The sequence below is a fragment of the Pseudonaja textilis genome, chromosome 4 (genome assembly GCF_049901715.1).
Source record: "Pseudonaja textilis isolate UNSWEBS1 chromosome 4, rPseTex1.2, whole genome shotgun sequence".
Lineage (NCBI taxonomy): Eukaryota > Metazoa > Chordata > Lepidosauria > Squamata > Elapidae > Pseudonaja > Pseudonaja textilis.
In genome coordinates this window covers 15,726,860-15,746,771 of record NC_141993.1, presented here as the reverse complement: position 1 = coordinate 15,746,771, position 19,912 = coordinate 15,726,860, and the positions used below count along the sequence as shown (strand labels likewise).

Genomic DNA, 19,912 nt, shown 5'->3' with positions numbered 1-19,912 from the left:
TGGGACAACCATGACCCGAATGACTGAGAATTTCCCTGGACACCAGTTCTGTTACCATGAATACAATCAGACAGCCTGGGTACAAGAAATCTCATTCTGCAGAACCATATTAACAAAATGAAAAGTAAAGATAATAAAAGCGGCAAAACGTGAACATCATTTTGAAAGTTTACACAGAAAATTTGTTTATTTTTTTAATGCTTCCCCCTGTACGTTTCATTGGGGAAGTAACATATGAAACTTTTTTATATACATGTATTTATAGTCTTAAAGTATGAAGTCTTCAGAGTCTACATCTTCCCAGATACACTTTTAATTTACATCTCTACATTCCTTCCTCCCAAAGTAATTAAACTGGCTTTCATTCACTTTTTTTTAATCACAAAACATCTATGAACTATCTAAATAGGATGGTTTTAAAAAATTAAACGCTTGGCTAGCCTAAGCTAAAACACCTCATCCACATCATTGAACAGAAAGTTCATTACCGTATTATCACAGTACAGCAGGGCTTATGCAGACAAGAACATTTTTAAATGTGGTAAAAGGAATTTGAATTTCTCCCTTGTGGTAGTTGAAGGAAGCTGATTAGAATATTTCCATGCCAACCTTGATCTTACATCTGTTTTCAGTCTTCTTTAAAATTCTTAAGTCATCATTATTCCCTCTAGCAACTAAAAGTAACTGCTTGTTGCATTGGGGAAATTTTGTCACAAGAATGTCATCAACACTGATGGATGTCCATTATTCAAGTCCATTATTCAAGTATTTATTTATTCATTCATTTATTCATCCAATTCGTATGGCCCCTCTATCCAAGAAACTGGACGGCAAACAAATCCAAAACAATATTTCAGTAAATACAACTAAACTGGCCCAAGGCTCAAAAAAAAAAAAAAAGTCGGCAACTTTATCCGTCAGTGTGTGTAGCATAAGCCTCATCACGATCTTGCAAGGGATCACCTGAGTCCCCCTTTCCCAGAAGGGACCAAGCTATCCAAACAGAGCTGCCAAGGCAACTTATTTGCAGATGCAATAAGATGGAGAAATATACACATGCCCTAATTAATTAATTAAGGTAATCCTTAATACACGCTCTTACCTCCACTTACCCGTAAATGTGTTTTAAGATCTGGATGATGCTGTTGAGGTCGTTTTATTATGTTTGGCAGTGATAACAGAACTCTTGGTTTGTGCCTGGTTCTTTTTGAGAATTATGGCATGGAACTTTGTAGGAGCACATAAGGATGAAAACTTTTCACAACATTAAGGATTTATTGCATTGTAGCATTATATACACCAGCACTGTGGAATGTATTGTTGGTGCCTAGAGAACCTGCAGTTAGAATATTTTTTTCATAATGAAATTTTCTACAGGGCAAAAATCATTATTATTATTATTATTATTATTATTATTATTATTATTATTCATCTCATTATATTCCCACGCTGAACTCAAGGGAAAAAAGTGAAATGTTATGATGTCATTTAGCTAGCATGATTGATATTAACCTAGCCAAAAGAGAGAAATGTATCACTTCAGGCCTTACACAAAAAAGCGATTTTCTTGAGGGAGAATAGCTCATTGATGTAGCCAACAACTGCAGAATTTGTTCTTGCCCCGTTGCCAACAAGCAAGCTAATGAATGAAGGGATTGAGAATAAATAACTAGCATTACAGGAGCTGTGAAATGTGTCAGTGTCTGATATTAACATATTTGAGTAGCTTTCAGGTTTTATACATGGTCCATCTCATTCAATCTTATACTTAGCTTTTAACAAAACCCCTGTGTTTACTAACACGCTTCTTTTCACAGGTCATCTCTGTATCTTAAAAACTTTAGTATTACTTGTTAAATTGTGCTAAAGATTTAACAATAATTCCATTGTGCAAAAATAAAAAAACCTGCTTGAAATTCTTCTGGACTTCCTACATTTGACCTTTAAATGTATTTTCTTTCTTTAGCAGCAGAACAGAACCTTTCTGCGAAACCCAAGGAATACCTTCCCTTAGGGTTTAAGCCTAGCAATAAAACCTAACAGCTGAGTTTTGAAACTTTCCATCCAAGTATGAAATTACCATTGGAAATACTGTACAGCTGTGTAAAATAATCATTAAGAGTCCATTAAATCCAGGAAGTAAGTTATAAATATAAATTCATGTTAGTTGGAATTTAATGAAGTATTTTCCCAAGTCAAGTACAGGATATCCAGTTATGTCAGTCTTTTCCATTCTTTCATGCTGTTATGCAAAATTTGAGTCTGAGAAAAATCTCAAAAATTGCTAAAATATTTTCATCAGGAATTTTAAATATTAAAATTTAAATAATTGCATTCTCATTTTTTTATGGACCGGTTTACATGAATTGATTTTTAAACCACAATTCTTTAAAATCTTATTCAAATGAGTTTGAAAACTGGCCAAGGTTTCAAGGAAATGGAAATTGAAGCTAGGAAATCTTGGGATATATAGGCTGTAGTTTTTAGCTTGTTTCTTCAGGCAGTAATTTACAAGACAAAAGGTTATATCATTTTTACAATATACACACAAGACTTTTTTTTTTTTTTGTAAGTAATTGGAGTTGTGCTCCTCACTGGACTGAATTCAGACCTTGTCAAATTCATTCCCAGTGAAATTGGACAATTCCATTCATTCATATGAATCAAACCCAGCCTGTAACACTAAACATTTGGGATAATAGCAGCATAAAGGGAAAACTTAAATGCAGCATGATAGGTAACATGCTTCATCCTAAGATAAGGCAACTTTCTCCTTTAATCTTGGTAGAAGTTAACTAGTTTGTTTTTACCAGACTCCATTGTTACAGCTTCAACCCCTCACAGCTTCAACCTCAAACTGTTTACTGTGGACCTCACCTCATTCTTACGAGATCCTTAAAGGGGGCACGCGTAAGCACACCAGCGTGCCTACCGCCCCTGTCTTACTGTCCCCATTTATCTGTATTTACTTCCTTTGTTCCTATTTATGCTCATACTTAATACTTGTTATCTTGTACATGTTTGACAAAGAAGCAAACAGATAAATAATGGGAGTGGTGTTTCTATGTTGAGAGCTTTCTTTACAATCACCATGCAATGCAAACTTTGGTTATGCTTACCAAACATGGATATTGAATTAACCAGTTTTTCTGGATTTGCACAGTACATTGGACCATAAGATAACCTGATAATCTTATAGAATACTATACCACAAAAAGCTAACCAAGTTTTAAACCAAGCACACTTAATGATTGAATATAATTATTAACTGACCGGGTTAAGTATGCTTGTAAACTACTTTTTCACAAATTCCCACACAAGGGGATAATATTATACATATTGTGGAGAAAGGCCACATGTTTTTCCTTAGCTGTTTCTTCGTTTTGGAATAACACTTTGAAGAGCCCTTTGAGTTTGTGGGTACAGAGGTGGCAGAAAATATATTCTATTTCTAGGAGTTGCCTTGAAATGTTTTGAGAGGTTCACTGAGCAATCAGTAGGCAGGTTTTTTGAAATATGGCTTTTTCCTCTGACTTCTAAATCATTTTCCTATCTTCTGTATCTTGGCTTTGAGCTGTTCTCAAGCTCTTCCGGCAATATTTATGATGTTCTACAGGCCAAGTTCTGCTTACTGAAACTCCCACAGATGTCAAAAAGTCAAATGTAATTACCCAAGGAATAAACGTCTTGATCCTTGTAGGGTAATATCTGTGAGAGTTCTCACTTTAATTGGAGGGTAAACATAGATTAATGCAACAACTTTGGAAAGCAACGAGGGGCCAGTTTTCTGAAATCTGATTTGATGCATAATTTTGTATACTCTTGTCTCTCCACCTTCTTTTGAAATGCAGTGTAGATTTTCTCCCGCATTTGGCTACTTCCGTAATGGTCTGAATGGCAAAGGAAGAGCAAACTAAAGTCTATCAACTCCATGCCGCATTATCAGTATCTTCTTTAATCTCTCTCTGTCTCTTTCACCTACATACACAAACATTTTTAAGAAAATTCTTTTCATCACAAATTGTGGCGATATGAATGAAGAAGACCAGCAAAAGAATGTAAAAAAGCAGCAATCTCATCTCATTTATTTGCCTCAGCTGAACACCAGGATGCAATGAATCAAATGCTTCTAAATTCAATCTACAAAATTTACGATGAACTCATTATTCTACTGATAAGACTGAAATCCTCAAATCGAGTCAATTGCAGCCAATTTGGGGGTTTTCATTTGGTTTTTGATTTCTTGAGCAGAAGAAAGAACTGACGATGGTTTCCTTCTCAAGCATAAACAATACTTCCCAGGATCGGATTTTTGAAAATGATATTAATTTGACTGAGATGACTACATTTTCCCAGCCTGGATGGCAAATTGCACTTTGGGCCATGGCCTACTTAGTGATAATCACAGCATCAATTATAGGAAATGCTACCATCATCTGGATTATACTGTCCCATCGACGAATGAGAACAGTCACCAACTATTTTATTGTGAACTTGGCTCTTTCCGATCTGCTTATGAGTGCTCTAAACACAGTTTTTAATTTTGTTTATGCCTGTCATAATGTCTGGTATTTTGGCGAGGGATTCTGCCGTTTCCATAATTTTGTTCCTGTTACTGCAATGTTTGTCAGCATTTATTCCATGACTGCTGTCTCTATGGAGAGGTAAGAAAAAGAATGATCAAAAGTTTACAGTACCATTGGAATTAAAAATAACGACTATATATCTAGTGGGTGTTCACTTGGAATAAAGGTATGTTTGATATATAATTGTAGAAAATAGTTGCTCTTACAATATGAATAACTACCATCATGAATATGGAAGAATTATGAAGACTAATATGAATAGGTAAAAGCTTGCATATTCGGATGTTTTGAGTGCAGATACTGTAGTAAAGGGTTAATGTTATAGTTCTAGATTATTGTGCACATTTACCTGGTGATAAATCCCATGGAACTGAAAAATGTTTATTGTAGACATGCATAAAACTACCTTAATCTAATCCTAAATTGTAAAGGGACATTCCTTATCTACTGCTATGTACATTTTGTGCTATTTTATTTTATAAGATCCACTTTCTGTGACCATCTTACAAAAACATGCTTGCCAGTTTTACATAATTTGTTCAGATTCTGCTGGATAGGACGTCAAGAGAATTATGACCTATCTCACAACTGCTGGTAACAATTCATTCCTTTCTGGTATTCCGTTAAACATTATTGAAATGTTGTTTCATGTTTCCAGAGGGATATCTTTATTAGTCTTTGCAATAGGTTTATTAGTCTTTGTTAGTACTCTTCTACGAACTTTAAGTACTTTGTTTGTATTTTAAGACCATGTAAGACTCGATGTTTCTCCAGCTCCGTCCTTGGGTAGAATCTTGCTTTTATAAAGAGTTTGTGTACTAACATTTCCCAGGTATCAATATTCTGACCAAAACAACCTATATGCTTATGTGCAGGGAATGGAGAAGTCAAGAAATCAAAATGGCAGCCAAGACTACAAGATCAAAGCCCTACTCCTTTGTTGCATGCATTTTATGGGCAACAACCATAAAAAGGGTTAAGGAGCATCAGTTAAGAAAAGCCAGAAAGTCAGTCAGAAACTAAGACATCATACAATTTTATATTGTTTATGGGAAATGATACAAATTACATCGTGCATGTCAATGTCTGTAATTAATGATGCTATAATGCAAAATATTGCAGGAGAAATTTGTTTCTCTTCACAGAGAATCTATTGGATTGCCATCCAGTAAAAGGTTTTATTGCACGGTCTATTCTAAACAAGCAGAAGGCCCAAATTAAACTGGCTTTCTCCTTTTTGGAAAAGGACAATACATCAAAGATGTTTTGCTCAACTTGTTCAGAAACTTATTTTGCTGAAGTGGGACTGGCAAGACCTGCTTTCTCTGAATCAGCTGTATCCTGTGAATCACAAAAAAAAAACCCCAAATATAACAAAATTAAATCCTCATGAAAAATTGCTCCCAAGTTTCTCACATGGTGGTGTTTTATCATAGTACAATTAGATATCAAAAGATACTAGCCTTGAGTCCTAAGCAAAGGGGCACCCAGTAGAGTAGACATTCATTTGAGAAAGACCAATTTTATTCCCAGATAGCTGCCCTTTTCGGTGCCTTTGGGTTGTCTTAGCAATCATAGCAGATGGGCGGAGGCAAGTAACAGACACAGGTAATCCTTGGCTTACGACCACATTTTTATTGCTAAGTCAGACATTAGTTAAGTGAATTTTGCCTCATTTTACAACCTTTCTTTCCACAGTTGTTACGTGAATCACTACAATTGTTAACCATATTACTATATGGTTGTTAACCAAATCACACAATCCCAGGATACTGCAACCGTCATAATGACGAGTCAGTTGCCAAGCCTCTGAATTTTGATCATGTGACCTGCAGTGGTCATAAGCATGAAAAACGGTCATAGGTTAGTTTTTTTTTTCAAATGTTCACTAAATGAACTGTTGTAAGTCGAGGACTACCTGTAGTAAGATCAGAGCCAAGTTCACCTATTAAGTTTTTGCTTTTCGTGCATCTTTTTTAGGGCTGAAAAACATCACCAGGAAAAATACTTGTCATCCCTAAACATTCGTTGGTGCTCTACTGCATGAAACTTAGAGATCTTTTCCCAAAAATAAAATAAAGGGATGGGAAGGGAAGGGGAAAAGAAAGGAAAGGAAAAAGAAAAGAAGAAGAAGAAATACTAAGTTGGAGCGATTGTATACAATTCAATTTGGCTAAATGAAAGTGTGAAACGTCTTTAAAATTGATCAAATATGCAAGTCAGTATATCCTTCAGGTATTTTCTACGTACATGAATTGCCCAGGGCAGATAAACAGCCCACGTTTTATTTTTCAAGGGATTCTAGATTAGCTATGCAGATGCAGGAAAAAATGAATTGGGAATGTCGTATCGCCGATACGGACAAAAGACGCGAGGCAGTGACTTGAGTTCAGCTCATTTATTAGTGGAAAACACAAGTGGAGTCAGTGGGGAAAAGCCGCAGCTTAAATGGATCTGGCGCCAGGCGCTGCGGCCAATGACAGCCGTTCGAATCGCCCGCGATCGGCTCAGCCAATCGCGGTCAATTCCGAACGGCCAATCAGTGCCGCGCGCTCGACCAATCCGGTGGCTGCGCGCTTTGACCAATCCGGGCTGCCGGATTTCGAGAATGGAAATGTCCGTACAGAACAGGGAAGATCAGTGTTGACAAAAATGAAATGTTCTCACAGCTGCCCTAAAATCATAACAGACGTACGCAACAGTTCATTGCCCTCCAAGCAAAGTATAAATTAGTCGTCTGATATGACAGTAAAACACAGGTGTGGGGATAGAAAGCTTTTCAACATGCAGCTTTGAGCTCCAAGGGATAAGATTGGACAGTCCTTAACGGGTAAAAGGGAAAGTGACTCATAACATTCCCAAAACTACATACACAGATCAGAGTCGAACTAAGACATCGCTGCCTATTTCTGTTAGAATAACTGAAGGAAAAGTGGTCCTGTAAAAACTGCCCTTTAATTTAATTTTAATTTAATTTAATTTTTCTCTTCTATCTCACAGAGATTAGAGCAGAGAGGTCTCCAAACTTGGCAACTTTAAGACTTGTAGACCAACTCCCAGAATTCTCCAGCCAGCAAAGCTCCAGCAAAGCTGGCCAGAGAATTCTGGGAGTTGAAGTCCACAAGTCTTAAAAGTTGCCAAAGTTGGGGAACTCCTGGATTAGAGTTTGGATAAAGTAATGTGCCATTTTGAAGAACAGGGTGGGGAACAATTACACAGGAACTTGCATTGGGATTTATATCTGCACAATCCAAGATCGTTGGTAACAATATGCTAGGGCCGCGATGGCAAACCTATGGCATCAGAGATGGCATTCAAGCAGGTTCTGACCAGTTGTGGAGAACCGGTAGCGGAAATTTTGAGTAGTTCGGAGAACCGGCAAAAACCACCTCTGACTGGAGATTTTACAGTATCGCTTCCCCTGCCACGCCCACCAAGCCACGCCCACAGAACTGGTAGTAAAAAAAAATGGAATCCCGCCACTCAGTTCAGCTCCACGGCACATGCTCACATGCCTCCCATTGGCCAGCTGGTCTTCAGGTCTCTGTCGCCCATGCATGGGGGATGGGGTACATGCGGGGGACAGGGCGCATGGGGGTGCGGGCGCATGCACAGGGGGATGCACATGCTTGTGCGAGGGTGGGGGCATGTGAGAGACACAGGAGACACATATGCGTGTGTGGGGGTGGGGCACATGCAGGGGCGAGCGCACACATTGCATTTTGGGGATGTGCATGCACTTTGGGCACTTGGTGCCGAAAAGGTTAGCCATCACTGTGCTAGGGAGATGGGCAAATGAGACGGACCTTTCTTGTTTTACAAGGTGAGTTGAGACCATCAAGGAGACAGGTTGGCACATAGAGCACTAAAGAGAGCAAACATTATGGCCCTCGGAACCTGAGGTGAGAAAGCCTGGCTTTGCTTCTCACAGTATTTTTATTTCGTTTCATTTTTTTTACATTTTAGAAATTGTGTATATTCCCGGATATATATTTTGAAATAATTGTGGGGCGTAGATCCTTAAAAGTTTAATTGCATGCACCAAAGGCCCCCTTGCAATTTTGGGGGGGACCAGAGGAATGGCAATATTTTTTTTCTAGCATTTTAAAGGAGCAGGGTTGAAACAGTTGCTAATTGGGCAGGTGATTTCCTGTTCTTTTTCTGTCATCTACATTCTTCCTTCTCCCTCACTTTTCAGATCCTTTTGTTACCTAGGAAACGTGTTAGGGAAAAGACCCATATTGCTCTTAAAATAAGTCAGAAGAGATTAACTGTAGAAAACCTGAGGATTTACTAGGCTGACATTTTCTACAAATTAATGTAGAAACAATAACTTTGTCTTGACTGTAAGCTTCTCGGCGCATTTGTTCAATGGAAAAATCCATTCCTTCTGACCCTTTCCTGTTTCTTTCAGGTATATGGCAATCGTTCACCCTTTCAAGGAAAAACTTTCCCCAGCAAACACAAAACGGATCATAGGCATAATCTGGCTGGTGGCTTGTGCACTTGCTTTTCCACAGTTCTTTTATGCACAAGTCATTGCAGACCATGGACTGGCCAAATGTGTTGTGAGCCGGCCACACAATCACAGCCAAAGACAGCAGCTCACGTAAGCAGGGGCGGGCTTCAAATTTGTTTTAGCAAGGGGATCTCTGCCCTAATGACTGGCTGGGTGGTCCTGTGACTGGGTGGGTGTCGCCAACTCAACGTCGCTTCTTTGTCCTAATTACCTAAAAAAAAGATATATACCAAAATGTTTTTTTTATTATTTCATGCATTTAATACTTAAATAAAAGACTGGATGAAACCAGGCTTAATAGCAGGGGCTGTGAGAGGGATTTTGGAGTCTTAGTGGAGTTTCTGGTAAGTTACATGAGTCTTATTATTTGGGAATTAATCCCCTCGGAGGCCAGTGGCTATGTTATCTGATTTGCTCAATGGCTCTCCCTTGCAAGCGCTAAGTGGATTGTTTATCTAGCTTGCAAACACTTTTATGAGGTGTGAAATGCTCTTGGCTGAATGCCCAGAAGTTCAATTAAGCCTATCAAGAGCTTTCGCTTGCTGCTTGTCTTTCTGAGGTTAATGGGGGCTCTCCAAGCCCCACAGAATCTTAGCTAGGGGCTCTCCTGAGCCCCTGTGAGCCCCCAGCAGTCCACCTCTGCACGTAGGTCTCCCACATAGACTGAAGTGAGAAATGTACAGTATTTTGACAAATCTAATCTAAGCATAGAGGAGGAACAAAAGTGCCCAATGATTGATAGCTCTGTCTTACACCTGTTTTCAGAATGGTCAGATAAAAAAAGTCCATTGCTTTTTTAAAGATCTACCATATCATGTTTGTACTTACTGAGAAGGATGATAGATCATGAGATGAAAAAATACTGCAGATTCTCTTCAACAGACAAAAAAAAGTTGTTTTTATCTTCATTGGATTGGATCAGGAATTTCCCCACCTCTCCCAAAAGTGAAGCACTTGGAATTTAGTCAAAGCCTCAAATTTTATCTAACCAGACTTAAGAACAAAGGTGTCCAACCTTGTAAACTTTAAGACAACTTTAAGACTATGTGGACAACCCCCTCCATCCCCACCCTAGCTTAGGGATCTTAATTAGGGCTTAGTTTGGGGGTAGGGCTTATATTGGGTACATGTGTAAAAATCAAGCTAGGACTTACTTTCAGGGTAGGTCGTATTTTCAGGGAAACGGTATACATATACACACTGTGTCCCAATGGAGCCCCAAATAATTCACTAGCTAACAATGGTGTCTACTGGCTGAAATGGGAACGTGAAGTGCATAAACCACATTAAGAAAGATACTAGCTAGTATTACAGAAGTGAGTTAACTGCTGCAAGCAATTCCTGGCATGTCAGTTATGAAAACGAGTTTTGTCTGAATATTTATTTTATCAGTTTAAACTTGTGGAAGCATCTAAAAGGCTGGTTGATGCATCACAACTTTCTACATCTTGGTGATTCTGGAACAAAGAGAGAAAAACTAAGGCAGATACAGGAGAGATAAGAATTCATGAAAAAAAAAATGAGACTGAAAGTGCTTCCTGGTGCTACAAGGAACAAAAGTTCTTTACTGTGCAATCTTTCCATTCCCTCTCCTTTCGGAAAAACAACGTTTACTACGACCAAGTCACCATTTCCTTTGCACTTTTGTTTCCTTATATCCCACATAGTGCCATCATGACTTCAGACAGTTTTTCATTGCCATTAATGAACAATTCCAATTCCCTAAACCAGGGGTCCCCAAAACTTGGCAACTGTAAAACTTGTGGAATTCTGGGAGTTGAAGTCCACAAGTCTTAAAGTTGCCAAGTTTGGAGACCCTCTGCTCTAAACGAAGGGGATCATGCGCTCTCCGGTGTTGTCATCAGAGCACTGTAATTCAGTGCCAGATCTTGCTCTAAGTTTCTCACACGAGGAAGAACAAAGATGGTGTCCAAAGGCCATTTTCACCCACTTCCTTGTCTGAAGAGCTCTTGATTGAAGATTGTTCCATACATCATTGATAGGAAAGCTTGACTAGTTTCTATTTGGAATTGGGGCCTTCACAGGGCCTTTCAAAAAAAAAAAAAGTCAAGATGGTAACTCTTCTGTCTAATTTAAAGCCCTGCCCTTTTTCAATATTTATCATTATGCAATGCTGGTTAAAAAGAGGGTGGTGCCATAATTAATGGACATTTACCATGAGACACACACATAAAAGCCAGGCGGAGTTTTGATTGCACCATCATAGCTTTAATCATGTAGATGTAGACTGCCCTCAGTATCACAGAGAACGTTCTTACTAAAGGAAGGGAAATATTTATCCCTGATCATTCACACTCAAGCCTTTCTCCTTTTCCTTCTTTCTTTTTCTTGTTTAGGTATCACATAGCTATCATTCTTCTGATTTATGTACTGCCTCTCACTGTGATGTTTGTCACATACAGTGCAATAGGAATAACTCTGTGGCACAATGATGTTCCTGGAGATCATACTAACATGGTGTACTATCAACGTAAGATCATAGCCAAGAAAAAGGTTAGTACTTTGTTCACTCCTCCCAAAACGTACCTTAAAGTGGAATTGTAATATAAATCCATTGCAAGTCTCATACCACCGCACAATTGCACATTTATTCCCAGAAGATTATAAATCAACTAGCTTCGCTACGAAACTATGTATTCGGGCTTAGTTTTGGGGAAGGAAAATAAGGGGGGGGGAATTCTGCCTCTGCCTACCAGCATCCATCGGTATTCATCTGTCTAGAATCCTGTCTGTGTGAGAGAGTTGAGGGCTGTTTGGAAACTGAAAGAATAGTTGCTGTGTGAGCAAGAAGACAGCACAGGAGCCTAGGCGTGGCTTAGCTCAACTGATCTGTACTAAAGCTGCTTGGTGCTGTGAAACTAAAACTGAAACTCCTCTGCTTGTGTTTTGCATTTGTAATAGATTTCTTTTCAGGTGGGGAGGGGGAGTAGAACTCCTTAGCATCAGAGCGTATTAATAATAATATAGAAAATACTAATGCTCTGATGGTCATTTCAAAAAATCCTTTCTTAATGAGCCCCTAGAACGTAAGAGGAACATACATGCCAAATTTCAAGTTTGTAGGCCTTACGGTTCTGGAGATTTTGTGATGATGCGTGAGGGATATTTCACTTTTATATATATAGATTATGTCTTCAGTAACAATCTTTGTAAAGCAACTTTGTAAAATTTGGGGCAAGAATTTGGGGATATCACTTCTTGTCATCTTTGAAATCCCAACCTTGTACTCTGAGTCCTTTAAAAAGGAAACAAATGAATTCTGCATAGCTGACATGCCACAGGATGAACTGGGATAATTTTTCATCAGCAATATCTTACAGGGCTAAAGTAAATATAATATCAAAGTTTTTATAAGCAGCTTACCGTTGCATTATCAAGTAATATTAATTCTGGTATTCATGGCACCTACCCCCATTGACAAAATGCTGTGATTTCATATAAAATGTACTAGTTGCAATAATTCAGGGGGCCCCCAAACTTGGCAACTTTAAGACTTGTGGACTTCAACTCCCAGAATTCTGGGAGTTGAAGTCCACAAGTCTTAAAGTTGCCAAGTTTGGAGACCTCTGCAATAATTCCAGTTATTTTGGCAGCATATAGTAGTTTCATGAACTGCTCCAAGAAAGAGATTTCCGAGAGCAAACTTCTTGTTATAATGAGGGCCAATCAGTTGTCGTGCGTGTTATCTTGAACTTCAGACAGGAAGAACCAGCTTTGCCCGGAGCCGAAGTCTGTGGGAAAAGGTTATACGGCCAAGCCAGGCACAGTGAGTAAGCCTTTCACAAAAGTCTCCCTGCTTTTATGTGCCTACATACAATTGTTGGTCTGGAACTGAGTTGAGGCACAGGCTGGGAATCAAGACAGCGTCAGCATGTTTATTTGAGACCAGAGAATTCATTCTGCTGTCTTGGGTCACGTGTTACAATCTTGCTGGTCTGGTAAACTCCGAGGGCAACTATAATCAGCGTGAACTTCGGGATTTTGGAGGTCCTCATGCATGGCATTCTGAATGGGCCCCTCTCGCCTGACAAAGATGAGACCTTCCAAGTAAATTCTTACACTTACTAAGTACCGGTCTGGTTAAAGCAGCTGTAAAATAATAGGTTTTCTTGGATGTGCTACGAAAGGAGAAATGTTCAGCTTTGCTGAGTGACCGCAGTGAAGATCAACGAAGAATCAGCTGGCAGTTGTCTTCTCTGATAAGATATCTTTGTCAAGTTGGTCTTTCTTCTACAACCGGTTTATGATTTTTTTAGAATCTTATATAGAAACATTTCAGGTCAAGCTGGAAGAGCAGAACATATGACACTCGTGTCATAGACACTAACATTGGTACATCATCCTAACATCTGTTTCCAGATGCCTCTTAGCTTAAGACTGACCTCATGATGTTTACTCTTGCCATTCTCTGCATTCTTCTTCTGTCCTTCCTTCCAGTTTGGAAGGAACAAGTAAAGAAAGAAAACAAAGACCTTGACATTACACTGAGTGTTAAAATCTAGATAACCTTTAGATGACTGCCAAGAGATACATAAAGCTCTTAACTTATTGCTGCATCAATTAGTCTGGAGTTTTGCCAGCCCAATCAGAAGTTTGCCTTGGACCCCAGAGAGCTGATACCCCAAACCAGGGCTGTCAAACTCTCCGCCCGCAAGCAGGATGCGTCACCCACATCCGGTTTAGCTAAGGGGGGAAACACACCCACATCCGGTTCAGCTAAGGGGGTGAAAGTTGTGCTACATCACATGATGCCACTATGATGTGAGTTTGACACCCCTGCCCCAGACTAACAATTTGAGATACGCAGAAAAATCTAATTTGCTTAGCTAAAGATAAAAAGATTTAGAAGGGCCAACTCAGAAAGTAAAGTTGAATATTCAGGGTAAATGTTAACTATTAAGATAAAGAACATCAATCTGTCATGCTTGATGAGCTTCAAGGTGAACAAATTAAGGTGCTACATATATTTCTTTTCTTGGGAGTCATGAAGTGAGCACTTGGCTTCTCCGGTCTGGACCACAAACATCTGAACGCGTGGTATGACTACAACACATGGCAAGAAAGAAAAAGCAGGACTTTTGGTTCCTCTTTTTCAGTAATACAGTCATGATCTGGGTTTCTGTAGCCTAGATTTTAGGATTAATTTTATTTTGCCATTGCAAAATAAACAATAAACAAACAAATGATTAAAAAATAGAAGAAAACAAGCAAAAGAGCAAAACACTCTTGACAACCACAGTATTATATTAGCAAGAGCTTCACATGAAGGTTGCATGAAAGGACAATCACATCCTCATTGTAATCCTTTGTCTATAATCTGTGTCTGAAAGCCACACATTCATAAATTGCAAATAACATCAGGTTCAAAAACTCTGAGTAATTGAAACTATAGATTTATCTTTCCAAAGGTGAAGGTCAACTATATTAACCATAAGAACCGCACAGAGAACCCATTTCTATTGACCAGCCATTGGTTTGTAGCAAAGGCATGCCAAGGTCAATAAACGATCATAAAAGCTGGTCAAAGGCTGACTACTCTTATCAAATATGAATAGCTGCTTTGTTCTCAGATTGGAATGAAATAGCTTCACTTGTAATGTTTTGTTGGAAGGATTTGAGTCTCCAGTAGCATCTGCAGACTGTTTCTCCATGAGAATGTGAAGTATGTCCCTCTGGGGCAGGTTCCATCTCTTCGGGGTGCGCTTGCAATGTTGCAACACATGTAGAAAAGGGCTGGTGCTTGACCACAACACCATGATGCAGCTTGCAGCACGGTGAACTGTCTGAAAACCAAACGTATCAAAAGGAATCCTTTATTGAGATGAGACAATTCATGTAGGAGTTCAAAGCAGCATCTAAGGTCTCTCAGGCTTACAGGGAGAGATAAGGGAGTTTAGAACCCCTCCCCTTATCTCGATGTGTATTGAGTGAAACAAAAGCCAATATGTTAATTCCCCCACCCCACCCCTTTTGTAAGGAGCAATCTTTTTCACAGTTTCCCAGGACATACCTAATTTCCCCGACCCCCTTTTAGAACGAACTTTTCCAGAGGTTCCCAAGACACATCTCACTGTGGAATTTTTATGGTCTTCTCATCTCCTGGCTGTGCCTCTCAGAGGTGATAGGTTCCGGCCATCTGGGTTTCCTCCCTCCATTGTATCATGTGTAGGTTATACAAATTCGATATAAGATTAAATATATTCAGGTTACATCAAGAAAGGATTTTTTTTATCAATCTCTCCCCCCGCCCTTTTCTTCTTCCACCAAAGAAATGACAGATACACGGATCTGACATTCCCACTTGTCCATTCCCTAAGGATGTTACCAAGAGTATTCCATGAAAGTTTCAAGAATTCTGCAGGGGAAACAGTGGATCTTTTCTTCCTCCAAAGCTGACAGAAATCCATGTGCAACTGCTACTTGCTACCCAATCGATAAAAATGAAGGCAAATGACTTATATTTTTTTAAAAAAATTCAAATCCCCAAGCAGACAGTGAAAGCAACAGTGAAGCATATCTCTCTCGCCTGTTCACTACCATGCTCTTAATTTTTCAACTTACACCTCAGTGAAGCATGGCAGGAACGAAATCTTGTGTGATGACCCAGGGCATGGCACAAAAGCAACACAGTCAAATAAGCAAGAAGAGTCCCTTTATTATCTCCAACTTTGCCCCCAATGTCCAAGTTATCTTCAGCTGGAGAAAAACTCTCCCAGGAACAGTCTTTAACTGTAGAAAATTCAGTCCAAAACAAGATACAAGATAGGGCAGGAGAAGGAATTTCAGACTTGAAACCACAGCAAAACTCACACAGTTGGGAAGACACCAGGAACACAGATAAGCCAGGATGATATCAGATAAATTCACATTTGCTCCCAACAACTTGCTGTGCGCAGCTTCCTCTTTTATATACTGTGTTCCCAGATGCAGCTAATGAAGGGAATCCTCCCCCGTAAGCCACACAACTCACATTGCTCCCTTCTCTGTTCCTCCCTGCATGCCCTAGGATGAAGAGGGAGTGGACCTGAATCTTCCTCAGAATTCCCTCTCCCTTGCTCTACCTCTTCCCTGCTCTGCCCAGCCACAATGTGCCCTTCCCCAGTTACTTCCACAGCCAATGGCGCGACACTCCTTGTCAGCTGTTCAGCTTCTCCCTCCGAGTCAGATTCCAACAGGAGCATGACACCTTGGCGGGCTTTTTGGCAGATGCATTTTCCAAGTAGCCATGGCTTTTTAAAAACAAGTCAATTGAGGGATGTCCAACTACTTGAAAGGTTAAGAACAAAACACTCATTTTCCCTCAACTTCAGGACAAAACTCGAGAATGGCATGGCCCCTGCTCCAAGCTCAGAAAATTTCTCATGTAGAATGTTTTGTACCATTCCTTGTGGTAGTCAGATTATACAATGGGAAAGAAAGAATGAAACAGTCATAAAACAATTCTATGTTGTTGTTTTTGTCCTAGTTTGTCAGGGCAATGGTTGCAGTTGTGATAACATTTGCCATTTGCTGGTTCCCTTATCATTTCTACTTCATCCTGGGAAGCATCTGGGAGGAAGTCAACAGGCAGAAGTACATCCAACAAGTTTATCTCACTGTGTTCTTGCTGGCCATGGGTTCTGCAGTGTACAGTCCAATTATTTATTGCTCTCTTAATCATAGGTGAGTATTCTGTAGCTTAAGGGACTTCAGCTTCAGTGGGTGAAAAGATCTATCACCCAAGGACAATACAGTATAAAATGACATACAGATAAATGTTCACTTCAAATTACTGAAATGTAATTTGGTGCCATCACTCGCACCATATAAATTTTTTTCCTTAACATTATTTTTTAATATAAAAACATCAGCTTTACATTTTAGAAAGTGGTAAATGCTCAAGGGTAAGTTGAGATACAGGTTAGCTCACAAATACTAAGCCACAGTTTGATAAACGAAAGATGGTGAGTTAATTCCTATATAAAAATAACTCATGAATCCATGGTGTAATAGCCAGAGTGGCTGGATTCACAGGGTGAATTCACAGAATTTCCCAGCTGCAGCTAATGAAGGGAATCAGGACCTTTTTCTCCCTCGTAACCCATGTTGCTCCCTTATCCGTTCCTCTCTGCATGCCCTAGGATGAAGAGGGGATGGGCCTGGGTCTTCCTCTGAATGCCCAGCCGGACTGTGCCCTTCCCCAGTTTCCTCCACAGCGACCTCCCCCTCGGAATCAGATTCCAACGGGGGCATGACAGTCAGACAGATAAGTCAGTAGAGAGATAGTAAATCATAAAACGGAGGTGGAAGAGGTGTAGAACACATTTAAAAATAGAAAGGTGTGGTAGAAATTAGGGGGGGAATGATGGCTTCGCTGTCTTGTCTTTGGGTTAGATAACAGGTATTTTATTCATATTTGTGCTCCTGGCAGGTTCCGATCTGGATTCAGAATTGCTTTTCAATGTTGCCCCTGCATCAAAGCTACAGAAAGAGACCGGCTTAACCTCAGCTATCCTGACCCTTACAGAAAATCCAAAGAGAACAAGCATCCAACTTCTCTATGAGTTGCTTAGCCTTGTACCCAACTGATCACGTTGTCAGTTACTCATATGTATTGGGTGGTGTGCTTTCTAATCCAAAAGGCTTGAATAACAACCTCATTGGCCTGGTTTTTCTTGTAGCATCAAAAATACTGCAATAGATCATGGCAGGTTTGTGCCGGTAGTTTTCAATTTAAAACCATTTGTTTAGTGACCAAAGTTATAACAGCATGGAAAAAGGTGATTTATGGTTGTTCTTCACACTGGTGACCATTGCAGCATCCACATGGTCACGTGATTAAAATTTGGATGCATGGCAACTGGCATGCATAATGTGATGACCCGGGATGTGACACAAAAATAACCAAATCACAAAAGTAGAATAAATTCCTTTTAATGCCTCCAACTTGGCCCCAATGTCCAATTATCCTTGGCTGGATAACAAACTCTTCAAAAAACAATCTATGAAGGGCAGAAATGCAGTCCGAACCCAAAGTAAAGATAATTAGAAATTTTAAAAAACCAACACAAACCACGCTGAAGTAATTAACACGGCAGGCCAGGCCAGGATGATAAATTGCAGACTTTCAAAGGATAACGCAGCACCCACAGTTGGGAGGACGCCAAAACCCAAATAAGGCTCGACCAAGATAATGCACGCTTTGCTTCCAGCAAGGAGCCATGTGCAAACGCCCACTTATATCCTGTTCTCCCAGCTGCAACCAATGAAAGGGATCAGGGCCTTTTTCTCTCTTGCAAGCCACTTTGCTCCCTTCTCCATTCCTCCCTGCATGCTCTAGGAAGAAGAAGGGGTGGGCCTGGGTCTTCCTCTGAATGCCCAGCCGGACTGTGCCGTTCTCCTGTTTCCTCCTCAGCCACCGGAGCTACACTCCCACTCCCTGTCAGCTGCTCAATCTCCCCCTCAGAATCAGACTCCAACAAGGGCATGACATATATTTATGATGGTTGCAGGATCCTGGGGTCCTGGGATCACCTTTTGCAAACTTCTGACAAGCAAGGTCAATGGGGAAGCCAGATTCACTTAACAACTGTGGCAAGAAAGGTTGCAAAATGGGGTAAAACTCACTGTTGCTTAGCAATGGAAATTTGAGGCTCAGTTGCAGTCGTAAATTGAGGACTACCTATAATTATTCTTTTGTTGTGGCGCTGCAGTTTGCCTATTTGTGGTCCTTTTGAAATCCCTTTTTTACATAAAAGATATTGATTGTTCTATTCCCCACAAAATAAGCCGTTAATACATTTTCCCCAATGTGTCTTGATAATCTGTTTTGCCAATTTCTTGCTATAAACTCATTAATATTCCACTGATATTATCAGTACCTTCAACAACCAAATTAATCAGCAACTGAAGTTATTTATTGCAGTTTTCATTATTCCAATATTTGTATACAACAAAGATAATTTAAATACATTTAACTGGTTCCAACTTCGCCCGTTGTTATAAAGAACTGTTGTGGTTAGCCAGCAGCATGTGTGGACGGCTCAGGAGCCAGGCCCATTAGGGAGTGGTCTGCTGCCTTCAGAGATTGTGTGGGCTGGCGGCAGCAATGAGGTTCCTGAGGACCCTGTGCCAAGTATGCATGTGTGCAGGGTTGCTCACAGGAAAGAGCAGCTGCAGCAGCATGGGCAACTCGGGAGTAAGGGTGCAAGGTAATGGCCCCTCCTTCAAGAAGATAAAAGCCAGCTGTGAATCGTAAGTTCTTTGCAGGAAGCAAAGACGTTTTGAAACTCCAGCCTCGTGGACATTGCAGTATCTTAGTTGGTATTTGAAGACTCTTGTGTTGTATAATTTTTCTAGGTAACCTTATTCTTGGTAGCTTCGCAGTTTTGGCGAGGCTTGTGCTTATCAAAATTAACTAGTTTGCAGCAGCCTCTTGTGTTTGTTTTATTGGAAAAGGGTTTGGGTCAGAACAAGAACAATTGGTGAGCCCGATTCAGGAACTAATAAGAGATCAAAAGTTAAGCGTCCACCATGTACTCCTAGACATTAGATATAAATCTACTGGTAATCTAAAGTGCATTTTCTCCCTAAAATATTTTCTTTTGATTCCATTCACCATCCTGGGGCTGATGCTTAAAATGCTTTGTTCCAGACAAATGTCCTCTTTAGGGAAACTGCACTTTTTTAAAAAGCCCACATATATGCAAAATTACCTCTACACACACATTGCAATGATCAAAACTGCGTTTTGCAGGCTGTGGAGAATGTACTTATGGAAAATCAAAGTCGTTCATCACCTTTCCTC

At 39.9% G+C, this 19,912-nt stretch overlaps 1 protein-coding gene across 1 annotated transcript; it reads left to right on the top strand.

The window, feature by feature from the left end:
• Positions 1–4,046: 4,046 nt before the first annotated feature.
• TACR2 (tachykinin receptor 2) lies at positions 4,047–19,064 on the top strand. Its single transcript, XM_026713528.2, is given in 6 exon segments — positions 4,047–4,664; positions 9,001–9,195; positions 11,463–11,619; positions 16,592–16,788; positions 17,537–17,619; positions 17,622–19,064. Coding segments are annotated over 6 exon segments (1,215 nt in total). The 5' UTR covers positions 4,047–4,266; the 3' UTR covers positions 17,807–19,064.
• Positions 19,065–19,912: the final 848 nt, after the last annotated feature.